Here is a 15840-nt window from a genome sequence, read left to right as displayed (position 1 = left end):
TATTACACACACCCGTTACGCCCCAACAATATACACTCATACCCACATACACAAGCTAACAACACATACCTTAGACAAAGAAAGTTGGGACCTCAGATCATTTGTCCCCTACCCCATCCCTGTTGGGGGGAACCAGGCCCTCTGCACAGCGGGCAGCACACATGTGATGACAACAAAAACTGATCAGTCCATCCTTCCAGTCCAATGTGTGGAAACACTTTGAATTTACCAAAGACATGTGACCAGACCGTGTGCAAGAATGTTCCAAAAAGGTTCCCTTTGGATTATTTGGATGTGGAAAAACAACAATGGGCTGAACTTTAGAAAACTAACATTTGAATAGAGTTGACATTCAGTCTTGTTTAATTGTTTGTTTTTACAAATATTTAATTTACACTTGATAATCTTTAAGAAAACCAAGGAATGCAGAAAACTTCACCTGCACTGTTCAGAACTCAAATATTTCTGTCTGAGTCAGACTGGTTAAAGTTTTGGCTAAAGATCGGTTAGATTTAGGGTCCTAAACCCTTATGTGAGCCAAGATCAACCACAAACTATGACAAGAATTCAATCATTGTTCAAATGAATCTTTACACTCCTATTGTTTATCAATGACATGTGATGTTAAATCAGTATTTGGAACCTAAACAACACCAAAAAGAAAACAGTAACATTTCTTTTGGCCCTGTGATAGATTAGCGTCCAAAGCTGAGCCCCTGATGTATGGAAAGAAAATAGACTTACTGGATTTGTTTGTGTGTGATTCTTGATTTATAACTCATACAATACATTTTGAGCGTAACTGTGTGTATTCGCAATTGTGTATTTACATTTACACTTGAATATCAAAAACATACAACAAAATACAAAAAAGAATTTATAACACAACTTGAAATTATAGCAGCCTAAAACTAGCTATGAATTCCAAATGGCTCCTCCGCATAGAAATCTTTAAATTGTAAACACCAATTGCACACAAAACCGCATTTATTCACAGATCAGAGTTACATGGCACAAGGGGTTGTGAGACTCCTTTTATGTCATCAGATTTGTGCATTGGTGATGTGTTGCAATGATGCTAGAACTTAGATTGTGAATAATATGCAGCAAGAAATTCCTATTTTTCCCATTTTCTTGAACAGATATGCCCGATAAAGAATGTTAAAAAAAAAGTCTAAATATGTTTCTTTAAAACACTCAACACTTTTTAAAAACGTTTTCCAACACCCAGAGAGCAGAGAGGTGCTGTCTGCTGCTGTGATTGGGTACCAAGGTTTGGGGAAGAACTCTTTGCTGATGGATGCCATTGCCGAGAGGGAGCGGCAAATCCTGGAAAACTGTGTTGGGCGTTTTAAAGACACATATTTAGACTTGATCTTTCTCTGACCTTTGAGGGGGGGCACCCATGCCACATTCTGAGGCATCCACTTCATGATAAACTGTCGGTTGGGATCCGGCATAGTAAGAATGGGAGCAGTGGTGAACAAACTTTGAAGCTCTGGAAAAAAACGAGGGCAACCGCAGGAGGCCAGTCAGAAGGACATTTAGATGAGGTAAAGCTGTGAAGAGGAGCAGCCGCCTGACTGTAGCCCTTGATGAAACGTCTGTAGTAGTTTGCAAAAACCAAAAATTGTTGATGCTATTTTTTGACTTTGGGCTAGCTGATAGATTAAAATATATCTACCAACCAAAACTATTCCATTATTTTAGAAAAACTATAGGTGTTATTTTAAAAAATGATATTAGGTCAAATGCAAACATAGAGGAAGTCACAACATAATGAAAACATCAGATAAAAACAACAGTTTTTTTTTGGTATTGATTTCTAAATAATCTTTGCTCTCTGCTTTTGGCTTTTCACGCCATCTAGGAAATGTTTGAATGAGCTGTTTCTGTTTTCCTGCTAAAAAATGCCCCTATGAGAAGAAGGGGAAGAGGGGAAGAGCTGAAAGGAAAAGATTAGTGACTTGTTTGTGAAATAAACATTCGAGATATATACATTTTTCACTTGAAAAAACAAAATTACTGCCAACAATACTAGATAAAACAAATCTTGTTAATATACTAAATCGAGCAACAACTCAGCAGAACAAAAGCATCGATACAAACGTATAAGTGAAATACTAACTGACTGATTAGTTGGGATAATGTTCCATAGAATATAATCAACGTTAAAAAGAACCACAAGCACAACATGGAGGCTACACTCAGGACACCTCAGCAGACTCTATTCTCTTTAGATGTGATCATTTCCATATGTTTGGGGGCTTAATTATTTAGTGAAGCTCAAAGAATATTTAAGCTTCATTAAAGGTAATTGTAAAGCTTGTAATAAGGCACAGCCATGCCCAGGGTGGTCATTAAGTGTGGGTAGATTCAGTTTTCTGCCAGTTTGTGCAGATGCCAACATAATTAAGAAGCTGTCTGTGTTGGGTAGACCCAAGGCGGTGGTCCTCAGATTTTACACAAGAACCCAGACTACTTGTAATGTTTTTGTTTGGGTATGTCTTAAAAACACTAGTGGGAAATAGCTGTTCATTCCTAGATAGAATCAAACATTTGAAGAAAAAAAATCTTAGTTTTGTAAATTTATATTTTAATTATTTTAATCTGCGTCTTTGTACTACACTGCAAAAACAGGCCTCTTAGAAAATAGTCCAAAATGATTGCCCCATGCAAAAAAATGGTCTCACAGAGAATTCTAAAAATAAAATTCGAGTCACTGAGACATGTTTTCTCAAACTATGATTATTTTGCAATTGAAAAACTTTCTTTATCAGATTATTTTTCTTACTAATCAGAAAAAGAGAGATGTTTTCTGGAAACAAGAGTCTTCTTTACTCCCTTAAGATTCAGTTTTTTTCCGTTTGTACTCAGTCCATCTTTTTTTGTGTTTGTAGGTTCCAGTATTGCTACAGTCAGAGTAAGTGTGCCCTTCAGCGGACCTCTGATATTTTGGAATCTTAGAAACATTTGCAAGTGTATCCTATCATGCAGGACTACATCAGCTGCTGTGAAACACCAACAAAGAAACAGACAAAGAAAGGTTCAGTGTCGGTAAATAATGTGGTGAATTGTATAAGAGGCACCAAAGCAGCCTGTCAATCAACCGTAAGCCACTGAGAGTGACTTCAAACATCCAATCCAACAGGATTCAAAGTACAGGATTCAAACAGGATAGCTACCCCAGAAACGTGACTCAGATGACTCAGACCAATCACTGTTGACTGGCTCCAACATGACAGCGCGTAAAGTGGAAAAATGTTGACTGAATTGGCTTCATTACACTGGGGCCTGAAGGAAGGCATTTTCACATGATCAGTCCAGTTGTCATACAGTCAATGGTTCCTCCCAGGCTTGTTCAGGTCTACAATCTTGTCCTTGGTGTCCTTTGAGAGCTCTTTGGTCTTGTTCATGGTGGAGAGGTTTCAGACTGACTGTTCAAGGGTGTGGACAGGTGTCTTTTATACAGATAACTTGTTCAAACAGGTGACATTAAGACAGGTAACCAGTGGAAGACAGATGGTCTAAAAGAAGAAGTAACACGTCTGTGAGGGACAGAATTGTCATTTGTTTGTAGGAGATCAATACTTTTTTTTCTTAACCATTATAGACTTGTCTTATCGTTTTAAGTGAAAAATCTTGCAGAATCGGTGACTGACAAACTGTAAAGGAAAAGCTAAAAATGATTTGAAGAAAAACTTCAAATCATTTTGAACTGTTTTTTATCTCTTTACTCTTTTACCTCTGTGCTGCCTTACGTTGCTTTTCAGTTTTGATCATATTTTCCGTCTTACTTCCTTTTAGCAATTTTTTGTTGCGAGAACTGTTGCTTGCTTTGCTGCCTTGCTAAACTGATTTAAAGAATCAGCACAGATGTAGAGTCATAGACCACTGACCTTAGGGTTGTAGGCTCCTTGCTAAATCCACTCATGTGTTCAGGTGACTGACTAGCACAGATGCATTTGAATGTGTGCGTAAATGGGCAAATGGGATTTGTAAAGAACTCAAACAAGGCGGAAAAGGGCCATATAAATAGATGGTATTTTACCATAATTTATAAAAAGAGATGGGAAATATATATTCCTAAACTCTAAATTATTTAAAATTAGAAGAATTGAGGGATATAACTTTTAAAATGTACCCTATTGTTTGTTTATTTTGCTTGTTGAAGAATTTCTAATAAGTATCTGTAAGTATCTAATAAGTATCTGTTTCTGTGCATTTTCCCTACTAAGCATGCAATCACATTGCATTTATCATTCCGGCCATGATCTACTGGAATATTTACTTTTCGGCTCACAATTGATTATAAAAAAAATTACAGTACACATTTAAGCTGAACATGGAGTTCATTTTTCACTAAAATCTAACTCGTCTTTGTCATTTTTTCATTTTGAATCCAGACATCGATGAATGCCAGGAGAACAACGGAGGCTGTGACCACTTTTGCAGAAACACAGTGGGTTCTTTTGAGTGCAGCTGCCAGAAAGGCCATAAACTTCTCACAGATGAGCGTTCATGTCAAGGTCAGTGACTGGCACCTGTCAAGTGCTGAGAAAGTTACAAAGAGATCCCTCTTCAGATTCTTTTGAAGGGTCAGGAGTGAGGCAGAAGTGTTTTAGTTGATTTATTCAGACATGTTTGGAGTTGAGAGGAGGAAAGTTCAGCATCCTCTGGTTTTACACTCTGTCTGTCCTCAAGGTCTCCTGAAGGAAGGGTAGGCAGCATTTAGCAAATTTAGGCAGGTAGTGGGCCCCGCCCTGAAGAGCATCTAACAGACTGCATTTCAGTTTGAATTTTGGGGTGAGAAAAAGCGTGGCACTCTATAAGTGTAAATACCTAACACCAGGGGGCGCTGTTTTGTCATTTCATTTGAATTTGGACACCTTTGCAAAATAAAATCCAATAGATTTTAAGTTTATTTAAAATAAATTTAAAACAATGTACTGAGATGTCATTTCTTAGTATTGTAAAATGCAAACTGCATTTCTGTAATTCATGACTTAATTCAACATTGAATTGTTAATTGAAAAAAACATTTCCCTTTGAATTTTGTTTCCAAAACCCACAATTTAAAATACAATTGATTCTGCTTTTATTTAGTATTTCATTCATATTTAAGATTATAGTTGTTATTTATCATATTGAGTTCTAAATTGTAAAATACATTTTCATAATACAGGCCTAAATTGCATATCGAAGTGTCAATGGAAATTGCAAATTAAATTGTCAATTGAGAAATGTATATTACTTTGAATTATGGGGGGGAAAAAATGTCCTTAGGCCTGAGGAAATTTGATCTGGGCCGGCAGAATTGTGATATACTGGGATGAAAATCTTTGATCCGTGGAGTCCAATCGGGAAGATTGGTAATCTGAATCACTTTGATCCTGATCCAAAGTTTTGGCATTATCTATTCATTTTCTGAACCCCTTTTATCCCTTACGGGGTCATAGGGCTACCAGAGCCTTAACCCGGCCACTGGCCTTAATGATAATACAATGTATAGTATAGTTTAAGTGGTATTCATGCTTTGAATCCATTAAGGGTCTTTTTTTTCTGATTGTGTGTCATAAGGAACTGAGATGATACTGAAGTAGGTTTTCCGTGCATTCTTGAGGATAATTTCTTCTTACAATGTTGTACATTTTAGTCTTTACAGCTCTATAATGTCACCAGTTTCTGGGAAATGTGGCAGATCATTCATGTGAAATTTTCTTTGTGTCTCAGACATTGATGAGTGTTCCTTTGAGAGGACCTGTGATCACACCTGTATCAACTACCCCGGCAGCTTTCAGTGTTTGTGCAAGAAGGGGTACGTTCTGTACGGCCTCACCCACTGTGGAGGTGAGTCTCTATTGGAACGGTACACCGACACACACAGCCCTGGTCTTGTTTTCTTCTTTTTCTCTCATTACCATTTGAAAAGAAAAACTGGTAACAATAGAAGTTATAACATGTTGTTGGTGCTTTCTGACAGATATTGATGAGTGTAGCATCAATAATGGGAGCTGTGAGTACGGCTGCATAAACACACAGGGCAGCTATGAGTGTTTGTGTCCACTGGGCATGAAACTCCACTGGAACAAGAAAGACTGTATTGGTGAGGAGCATCTCTTTGTTTTTTTACTTTCACACCCAATCATCATCTAAATATAAAGTGTGTCTGCCCCTTTTGTGTTGTGTTGTGTGTGTGTGTGCTCCTCAGAGGCTGTGAAGTGTCTTCCCGATGGAAAGCCAGCACCCAGAGCCCAGCTGACTTGCACAAAAAGCTCAGGGGCAGAGGTGTGCTCGTTGTCATGTCCTTCCAATGCACTCTTTCTCGCAGGTAGACCAACAGACAGGAATGTTTGATGTTTCAAATTCCTCTGAAGTTACACCCTGGAAGTGTTCTCTTTCATCCATAGAAAACGGTTTTATAAATATTGAGATGGTACATATAACATGATGGCATCATAGCACAATATTATCTTCAAGACACAAAATGTTAAAAGTTTTAACAAATACATTTGAAATCTGATGGCAGTAACAAATATATGTATATTTATAAATGGTAAATGACGTATAATTATATAGCCCTTTTCTACCTTCCTTGAAGGCCCAAAGCGCTTTACAGTCACAGTCCCATTCACCAATTCACACTACATTCAAATTGTCAAGTTATTGTGCCCCACTTGAAAGGGGAAACCTTCCACATATGAAGTGATATTTATGCCACCACATTGCAAACAAAACTTTACAAAGTTGCAAATGAAAATATTAAATATTTGCTTTCAAAAAGTATTTTTTTCGTATTTGCAACATAAATGTTTTCACATGCGTTGTGTCTCATCTCGCTTTCTCCCCATCTTTGATTTTGCGTTCTCAATTTTCAGTGTAGCGTGACACATCTGCTATCAAACAGCCTGCTGATTGGTCTAGATTCTAACCAATCAGGTGTCTCTGTCTCGTATTGACAGTGCTTGGAGGCAGGCATGGATTTTGAACATTGTACTGTTTCTGTTTGTACGGAATTCTGCAGTCTTCAACCGTTCTGGCCGTTTCTCTCAGAGTAAAACCCAGAAGGAACAGCAAAGCCACAAAATAAAACAGGGTTTTGTATTTATTTCTTATAGTGTTGTGACCAGTTTGTCAAAAATGTCTGCTTCTGCTGCTTACTGGCAGTGATGTCCAAGCATCCCCCCTACCAAGGGCCCTACATGTCTAAGGTGCAAATAAAACCGAGAGAGGGGGGGCACACTCCATGCGGCAACCATGGGAGGGGGACCACTGCCAAGTAGCCCCCCCCCCCCCCCCCCAATTTTTTCTAAATGATCGATTGTTTATTTATGATCTCATAAAGTCCAGCTGTTTTCCTGCATTACCTGCTGTCTTTATGTCAAACACTGACACCAACTAAACGACAGGCAGACAAAGAACACATTGATGGAAAATAAAGACACGTCATCAAAATTTCTACAATAGTTGATAAAGAATGACATTATTAGCATGACCTGAGTCATCTAAAGGCACACGATGATCCTGATGTTGCGCAATGCAGCACTCCGCGTGCGCGTTTCACCTGGCAGCCTAAGCCCACTACCCCTCCCCTTCCTTCTCACAGACAGGAGCAGCTGCACGAACTGCAGTTTACAGTTTTAGGCTGTTACAAACTCTGTGATATAACAGATAATAGGAAACCAATAGTGCCGCAGATTTTTTTCCAAGCACTGACACCGGTGGTGACAGCGGGCGGTGTCCTGTTAAATTTGCGCCCTGGTTAATTGCCCGCATTGCTGTGGCTAAAACCGCTACTACTGCGCGCCCCCATGGCATTGCATCGGCGCACCCCACTATTTGAGAAGCACTGATTTGGTGCAATATGAGCAGATAAACTTTACAGTTTACTTTCTGTTAGTTTTGCAATTTTAGAAGATCCTCAGCCATAAATTCAAAAATCTGGCTAAAAAAAAAACAATTAATGCTAAAAAATAAAGAAAGAAACTATGAATTATTTTGAAAAATTAATAAAATTAAATCATTAAAAATGAAATTTGCTTCAGCCAAAGGGACAAAATCAAAGGTAAAAAGAGCTGGTTCAGCTTCTGAGCCTTGGTAGCAGACACCATGTTAGATAAATTGGCCTATTTGATTGGTCAGAATCTAGACCAATCAGCAGGCTCTTTGATGGCAGATGTCACGCTAAACTGAAACTTATGAACACAAGATCAAAGATATGGAAAAAAGTGTGATGAGACACAACACATGCAAAAACAGTTGTGTTGCCAACGCAAAAATATTTTTTGAAAGCAAAAAAATAAATTAATTAAACAAAAAAAAGTTTTTGCAATGTGGTGGCATAAATATCACTTCATATCCACAGAGTGCTCCGAGCAGGGTTTCATACACCATCCAAACACACTTCTCCATTTTGTCCTGTTTTAATAAGCAGTGTTGAAGAAGAAAATGAAAAAGCATTTTGGCGGATTGCTTTTTCATTTTAATTTTGAGTCAAAAAAATGCAGCCTCATTTTGAAAATTAAAATTCATTTATGGTTTTTATTTTTATTTTTAATTATGCTACAGAATCGCTTCCATAATAAATGATATTCAATGAAAAGCTAAACAAACATTGGGGCTGATGTGGCAGGCGACGCTTGAGCACACAGTAGATCGCCACAACTATGCCCCGCACTACTACAGAATCTCACCAGCTGCCTCCGAGGTTTTGACTCTTTTGAAATGAAATGAATTGAAATGGGTCATAGGTTTCCCGACCTTTTGGAATACTCTGTCTACACTACGTACGCACCTCATCCAAGTCAGCTCTGGTGCACACAGCTGGAACCTTGATTGGCAACGCGCCCCTACCAACTTACTCTTCCTTTTTCCTCCCTTTTATTTTTCATTTACTCACTTAAATTCATTTGCTAATCTGAAGGTCAAATGAAGTTTGAAGCTCTGTAGCAATTGACCATGCAGAATGTCAGCGACCTCTTTGCACTATGCGTTTCAGCATCCACCGACCACTCTATATCAGTTTACTTGGTCTACCGCTTGGTGACTGAGTTACTGTTGTTCCCAAACTCCTTCCATTTTGTTCTGATAGAGTTTACAGTTGACTGTGGAATATTTAGGATTAGTTAAATTTCACCACTGGATTTGTTGCACAGGTGGCACCCTATGACAGTTCCATGCTGGAATTCCCTAAGTTCCTGATAGTAGCCCATTCTTTCACAAATGTCTGTAAAAAAACACAGTGCATGCCTGAGTGATGATTTTATACACCTGTGGCCAGGCCAAGTGATTAGGACACCTGATTCTGATCATTTGGATGGGTGAACACATACTTTTCGAAGAAGTGGCGAAAGAAAATAGATAGATTGATATGAGCATACATCATTGAATATTAGTATTCCAATTTAATTGCGTAAAGTATCTGCCTCAGGAGCAGTGTTTAAATAAAAGATATTAAAGTGTAAAATAAAACAAATTTTCCTGTGGTTCCCTGCAGAAACTCTGGGTTCTGGTAGCACCCTTCACTAGACGCAGCTCCTTCATCTTCTACTGATTCTTGTTGAGGTTGCTTGTGTCGGTTGTTGCTATATTTCTGAACTCTTTGGGGTCGCAGGGCTCTCGGCTCAGCCTTGACATTTTTTCACTCTGCAGGTTTTCTTGGCTTCACCTATCACGCCAATTTGGCCATCACCCCAGCCTCTGTGATAGTGCTTAACAGGCATCTGTGGATTGATTACATACTTTAATCATACTGTTTCCCCAAAGTGCAGCCTTTTCTCAGTTGTACTTGGCATCTATTGTTTAAGAATGGAAGACAGCCTCAAGGCATGAAGTGAAATATGAGTTTTTCTGTCTTTTGGGAAACATTTTAATTTTAAAGGGAGGGTGTCATAAATTCCTGTGGTTAAATGAAGCTTGGATGCTTATTTAATCATCTGATATTAAAGATTTCCAAAAACTTTTAGTTTTCACTTCATTTTTCTTTTTTTTTTACATAGGAAATCAGGTGAAAAACAGGATTATTAGATCCTTTATTTTGACGATATATTAGAAGTCTGACAGGAGCAGATGTTATGTCTTCATACAACATATTTCATGATGGTTTATTAAAAGTTTATTGAAAGACCCTAAAATGTTTTCAACAAAAACTTTCCATCTCACGTATGAGGAAACTGCTCCTCAGATATTTCTCCTATAAATTCTTTGTTCTGTTTGGTTTTCCTCAGACTCGGAGAACAGCTACTCCCTGAGTTGTGGTGTACCTGTCCAACCTGGTAGATCACTTCAGAGGAGGAATGTCACGTCTACTCAACCTACCTGTGCAGGTAAGGTGAACAAAGGCTGTCAGTCCATCACATACCCTGAGATTTTACATTTAAAATACTATTTTTTCTGCATTTTTTGTCATGTATATTAATTGATTTTTTTAAACACAAAACATAACATAATGGTTTGCCCATGTAAACAAAGATTAAATTCATGTACAGTGATCCCTCGCTATAACGCGGTTTACTTTTCACGGTTTCGCTACTTCACAGATTTGCATCGTGCATTGTGTTCTGCATTCTGATTGGCTAAAAAGTCACTCCGCTTCTTCTCTACCTGTGCGTCAATAACGTTGCAGTTTAATATGTACACGTACGTAAAACAGCTTGCCAAATTTACAACACGTACGTGCAAATCATCTTGCAATTTCGAGTTTCCCATAGAAAAATTCCCATAGGAAAAAAAGAGCAACAACTGCTTATCACTATGTTCTTCTCCCGAACACACACACGGGTTACCCTCAGTTACGATGAGTAATGAGAGTAACAGGAAAAGTAAAGACACAAGCTTGGAGCAAATAAAATCCATGCTGTTGACCAAGAAAAAAAAGAAAGAGACTATAATAAATACTAAAAGACAAAACAAACAGAAAGTCATAACAACTGGAGCCGCTGCAACAGGCAGTCGCTTCTCAGTAGCGCTGAATGAAGAACTTAGCAAAATCTCTCACCTGTATATATTGATAAAAGTCCATTCTGGAAAAACTGTTTTTCAATCAACTGACTAAATGGCATCAAGAGATCTCATTCAAAATTTCATCAAAGAAGGTTCCTTTAGCAAATGATGTCATTTGGACAATCCAATACATGCCCGAATATGAAATCGATCATCCATCATTCTCGGCAAAAAATCTGGATTATTACATAAGGGAGGAAGTTATTGGATACCTGCCCTCCATTTTCCTTCATGCTCACCATGCTGTAACAGTTGCTATTGGGATAGGATTGATGCAGGATGATTTTATGCATTTAGATTTAAAAAAAAAAAGGAAAGTTGTTATAGGACATTTAGACATCGACCTTTCTATGTCAGTCCAAAGTGACGTTGGACTATTGGACACCTATTCAGCAATTACACATAGGTGAGCACTAAGTTGGTAATATCTAAAATTTGGGAGGTCAAGCCCTCCCTCTAATGATGAGCACAATAGTGTGGACAGTTTAAAGTGCGGTTTTCTTTAGAACCATATAAAGGTTTGTGAGGTATACCTGTACCATTCGTAAAAATGAATGATAACAGGCATGAGTTCATCAAAGCAGAGACAGGATGGTCAAAATACAGGCAAGGGTCGGGGCAGGCAGGCAGGCAGTCAGGCAGTCAGGGTCAGAAGAACAGGTCCAGACATAACGCTCGGTCATGAAGGCAGAGTGGCACAACCAACACTTCACGCAGAGCTCAGCTCAGTGCAGTGCTTAAGTATGCTCTGGTTGATTGAGTGAATGAGATTCAGGTCTGCAGCATCCAGGTGTGGTTAGAACTCTAAAGATGGTTCCCAATGGCGACCAGAGGGGGAGACAGAGTTCTGACTTCTCACAGTCTGTTGCCTAAATTAGTCTTCTGCATTAGAGGTAAGATCGGACCTAAAAAATCCAGCCCGACCCGACCCAGGCCCGTGGGCATTAAAGCCGAACCCAGCCCGAACCCGACCAATTAACTTGATTTGCAGGCCAGAGCTCGAAGCAAACCCGAAATTTCAATTTATCCCATAGTATTTTTGGCAGAAAAAAAACGCAAGATTTCTAAAGGTTAAAATAATCTACATATTTTTATGATCATGATAAATGCATTTGCACAACAAAATAACGCTGGAACACAGAATAAGAGGCCAGAAAAAGAGAGTGAAAGAGAGATCTTGATTAATTACGCGGAGAATAACTGCAGCCGCGGCGGTGCGTGTTTGTCTTTTCAGTTCCCCTGTCTTAAGTTTATCCTTGACTTCTTGGTGCTCCATATCGGGGATACCTAAACAAAATAGATGCGGACTTGCGGAGGGAAGATTCCATTCACGACACGTGCGCAGAGCTGCAGGTGGCCGGCGCCCCCCTCTCTCTGCCAGTTGCTGGCCCACAGTGTATGTCAATCAACGACGGGCTGGTGACTGGTGGGATAGAGGGGACGGGGTCTACCTGTCTGTGTGTGTGTGTGTGTGTGTGTGTTTGGTGAACGTTCTCCCTCTGAGTAAGAAGAAGCTGGCTGTGCCTTTCGGTTCGTGCGGTAACCGTTCTGACGTACAGGATTAAAAAAAAAATGTTTGAAAATTGCCCGCCTAAGGAGCTTCTTTACAGCCATTTCAATATATTTATTTAAAAAGTCAGCGAGAGAGAAGCCCGGCCCGAACCGACCCGAACCCGAATGATTGTCATTTTAGACCCGATCCGACCTGAATTTCGGGCCGGGTTGGGTTCTGACTCGGGCTCGGGCTTAAGATCTTACCTCTATTCTGCATCTTTTCATTTGTAACTTAGCATGGTGCCAAACAGAGATTTTGAAGCTACCTGACCTAACCTGCTTCATATAACATAAGTCAGTGCATATATACAATGAAAATGCTCCCCATTCTAGAAAGAAAACAAACCAAAAACAATTATCCTTTTTCTTTTCTCGCCTGCTTACTGTTTTCAAGATTAAACACTACACTTGTAGTGTAGGCAGTCATCATAATTTACCACAGTGTCTGCATAAATCTGTCTGGCTTCGTTTTTGACATATAGAAAAAAAAATGGCCCTCATACCTGACAAGCAACTTCAATCAGAGTAATGCAGACTTTACATCTTTTTCAAAATCATCCCTGCTTTCCTGTCACTGTTGGTTATCTTATCCTGAAGCTAATTCTCTCTTGAGGAGAGAAATTTTGCTGTCATGGTCTGGAAGACTTTAGCTAGGATTTTTCTTCCAGATTTCTTCAAAATTGTCCAGAAACTCATAGTAGTCTCTGCCAAAGATACATTTTTAAAATGTCTGTGGAATGGCAGTCAAACAAATCGAATCAAACAACTTCACTGAGATACAAACAGAAACTACGGGTCTTGAGAAGAAACCAGGAAGAGGACCAAGAAGGGTTAAAGCACATAACCCACTTTGACAAACTTGAAGACAGAGGTAACATTAGTCAATATTGTGTATAACCCAGCATGCACAGATACAGGTATGGACAAGTGAGAAATGTTCATACTTAATTATTAGTCGGGACGTTTTTTTTAAATATAGTTGATAATGAATAGGGCCACCACATGCCAAAAGGACTCCCTGACCTTTGCGACCATTGGCTGTGCTTTGGAGGTAGGGATGGACTCAGTGAGGGTCAAGTTTCAGACCTCTGGCTAACCTTAACCTGCAGCTTGATTCTTTAGAAAAGGTACAACAAAAAAGGGATGATATAAAAATGATATCTGAACTGGGAATTTTGGATATCTGGAGAGAACGTAATCATTAGATTGTAGGTAATGTTCTGCTGTCTGGCGTTGGGGGCCCTTGTGGCGGTCCTTCCATCCCTGGTCTGAGTAGCTGACATTGGGCTGAGCGGTAGGTGGATTACATAGTTCTGATACGTCATGTAGGTTTCAGGGGGGCTCTGGCTGCCACTGTGGGGGTCTTAGTGTGGAAATGACCGGGCCATCCCCCTCTTTCTACATCCCATCAACCTTACCTGAGCACAGGTGCAAGCATTTGACTGTTTGGACAGTCAAATTCTGTTTCTTTGATTCTGTTGCGTGGGAATTTCTTTTAGGGTCATTTTTTTTCTTTTTTTAATTCCATTTGTGAAAAAAAATCCCCTAAAGTTCAAAGTTAAAGTCCCATTAGCTGTCTTGCACCTATGTGTGTGAAATTTGTTCTTCACATTTGACCCATCCCCTGGGGGGAGCGGTGAGCCGCAGACACAGCTGCGCTCTGGTGGATTAACCCCCCCAAATTCAATTGAGTCTTTGGTGTGACTCAGCCTGGGTTTATGGTGTGTGTGTGTGTGTGGTGGTGGTGGTGGTGGTGGGGGGGGGGTATTTATTTTAGTGAAAGTTCTGTGTCTGCTTTTGTATGAAAAGTGCTGTATAAATAAAGATTGATTGATTAAAATCGTTAATCCATGGAGTCAAATCTGAGGATTTGGTAATCTGGATCTCTTTGATCATGATCCATGATTGAAATACAGGGCCTACATGAAAACATCTGTGTTTCTAATGTTTGCCTTTAAAGATACATTGGCACCCCCCATCAAGCACAAGACCAGGTTCAAGATCAAAGATGCAAAGTGTCACCTGAGACCCCGCAACAAGGAGAAACATAGAGAGATATCCAAGCAGGTTGTTCCAGGTAAAGAAAATATGTCATCCAGTCATTGTGTCATTGTCTGATGAGCTTCCATTCCGACTCCTGCACTTTTAAAACTTATCTTTTAACATATATCAAAGGTTTGTAAACAATAGTCAAATAATTCACCTCTCTTTGGTTTATTTATACGACGAATATGTGATTAATTTTTGATTTTGGTGTGTGAATTTGCCAATTAATGGGCTTCAGCCTGTTGGCAAATATGTATTAATAATAATAACATTCATAGACAGTATTTAGCTGAAAACAAAAGTTTAAAAAACCCATTTTGTCATTTTTGTCTGGAAGGAGGCCAGTTTCCATGCACTGATGACTGTAAGGTCACATTTGTCAATCTCAAGTGCGATTCTTCAAAAAGGCGCCGTAGAGGCCGCAAGTCTCCTTCAAAAGAGGTTTCCCTCATCACTGCTGAATTTGAAATGGAAATGAACGAGGAGGAAGCTTCAGGTGTGTCCGTTTTTAAGTTTGGTGTCCACTTCAGAATAATATCTGAAGAAATCAAGCATACTTTTCTTCATTAATTGGAAAAACGGATTTTTCCTTTAGATGTCTGCAATGTAGATTGTGTGAGGGCCAAGATGAAGGTGAAGCTGCAGAATGCCATGCGTACACTTAGAAAGTCCATCAACAAACAGCAGTTCTACATCCAGTTTTCTGGGACAGAATATGAAGTGGCTCAAAAACCATCCAGGATTCCATATGGAGCGGAAATCTGCAGCACAGGACAAGTGTTACAGGATGAAAAATGTGGTAAGAACAGAATCTGATTACTTACCTTGACACTGCTGTCCTGTTGAAAGCTACAGTGTTCACTCCTGCACTGCTCTTCAGTGAGCTGCGGTGTGGGGACATTTTACAGCGGGGAGCAGGAGCAGTGCGTCCAGTGTCCTACAGGAACATACCAGGATACTGAGGGTCAACTGTCCTGTGAGCCATGTCCAAGTATAGATGGACAGGGCATTATTGGGGCCAAGAATGTGTCTCAGTGTGGAGGTAAATTGCAATTTCTTTCTTTTTTTTAATCTAAACGGTCATTCTGCTTTCAGTTTCTTTAGAAAGATACCGTGATGTATTCAGGTAAAAGACTGTTACATTGTGGCCCGCTCCTCTCTATGACCCTTCATGGACCCGGACATAACCTGTATACGTCAACCCCCATACGGACGGATGCGTGTGACTAAGATTTGATG

The 15840-nt window shown here is 39.5% G+C and overlaps 1 protein-coding gene across 4 annotated transcripts in view; it reads left to right on the top strand.

Annotated features, from left to right (window-relative positions):
• Positions 1-15840, top strand: part of LOC105357050 (signal peptide, CUB and EGF-like domain-containing protein 1) — a 102936-nt gene that overhangs the window by 76999 nt on the left and 10097 nt on the right. For all 4 annotated transcript variants that reach the window (XM_023952624.1, XM_023952622.1, XM_023952625.1 and 1 more), the window contains 9 exons: positions 4407-4529; positions 5734-5850; positions 5984-6106; positions 6212-6331; positions 10227-10325; positions 14516-14632; positions 14939-15097; positions 15197-15400; positions 15482-15643. In XM_023952624.1, the coding sequence (XP_023808392.1) occupies positions 4407-4529; positions 5734-5850; positions 5984-6106; positions 6212-6331; positions 10227-10325; positions 14516-14632; positions 14939-15097; positions 15197-15400; positions 15482-15643 (1224 nt within the window). The remainder of the gene's footprint in view (positions 1-4406; positions 4530-5733; positions 5851-5983; positions 6107-6211; positions 6332-10226; positions 10326-14515; positions 14633-14938; positions 15098-15196; positions 15401-15481; positions 15644-15840) is intronic.

Source organism: Oryzias latipes, chromosome 23, assembly GCF_002234675.1.
Source record: "Oryzias latipes chromosome 23, ASM223467v1".
In the NCBI taxonomy this organism is placed as follows: domain Eukaryota; kingdom Metazoa; phylum Chordata; class Actinopteri; order Beloniformes; family Adrianichthyidae; genus Oryzias; species Oryzias latipes.
Note: the sequence above shows the minus strand (reverse complement) of the source record. Positions and strands in the feature narration are given on the sequence as shown.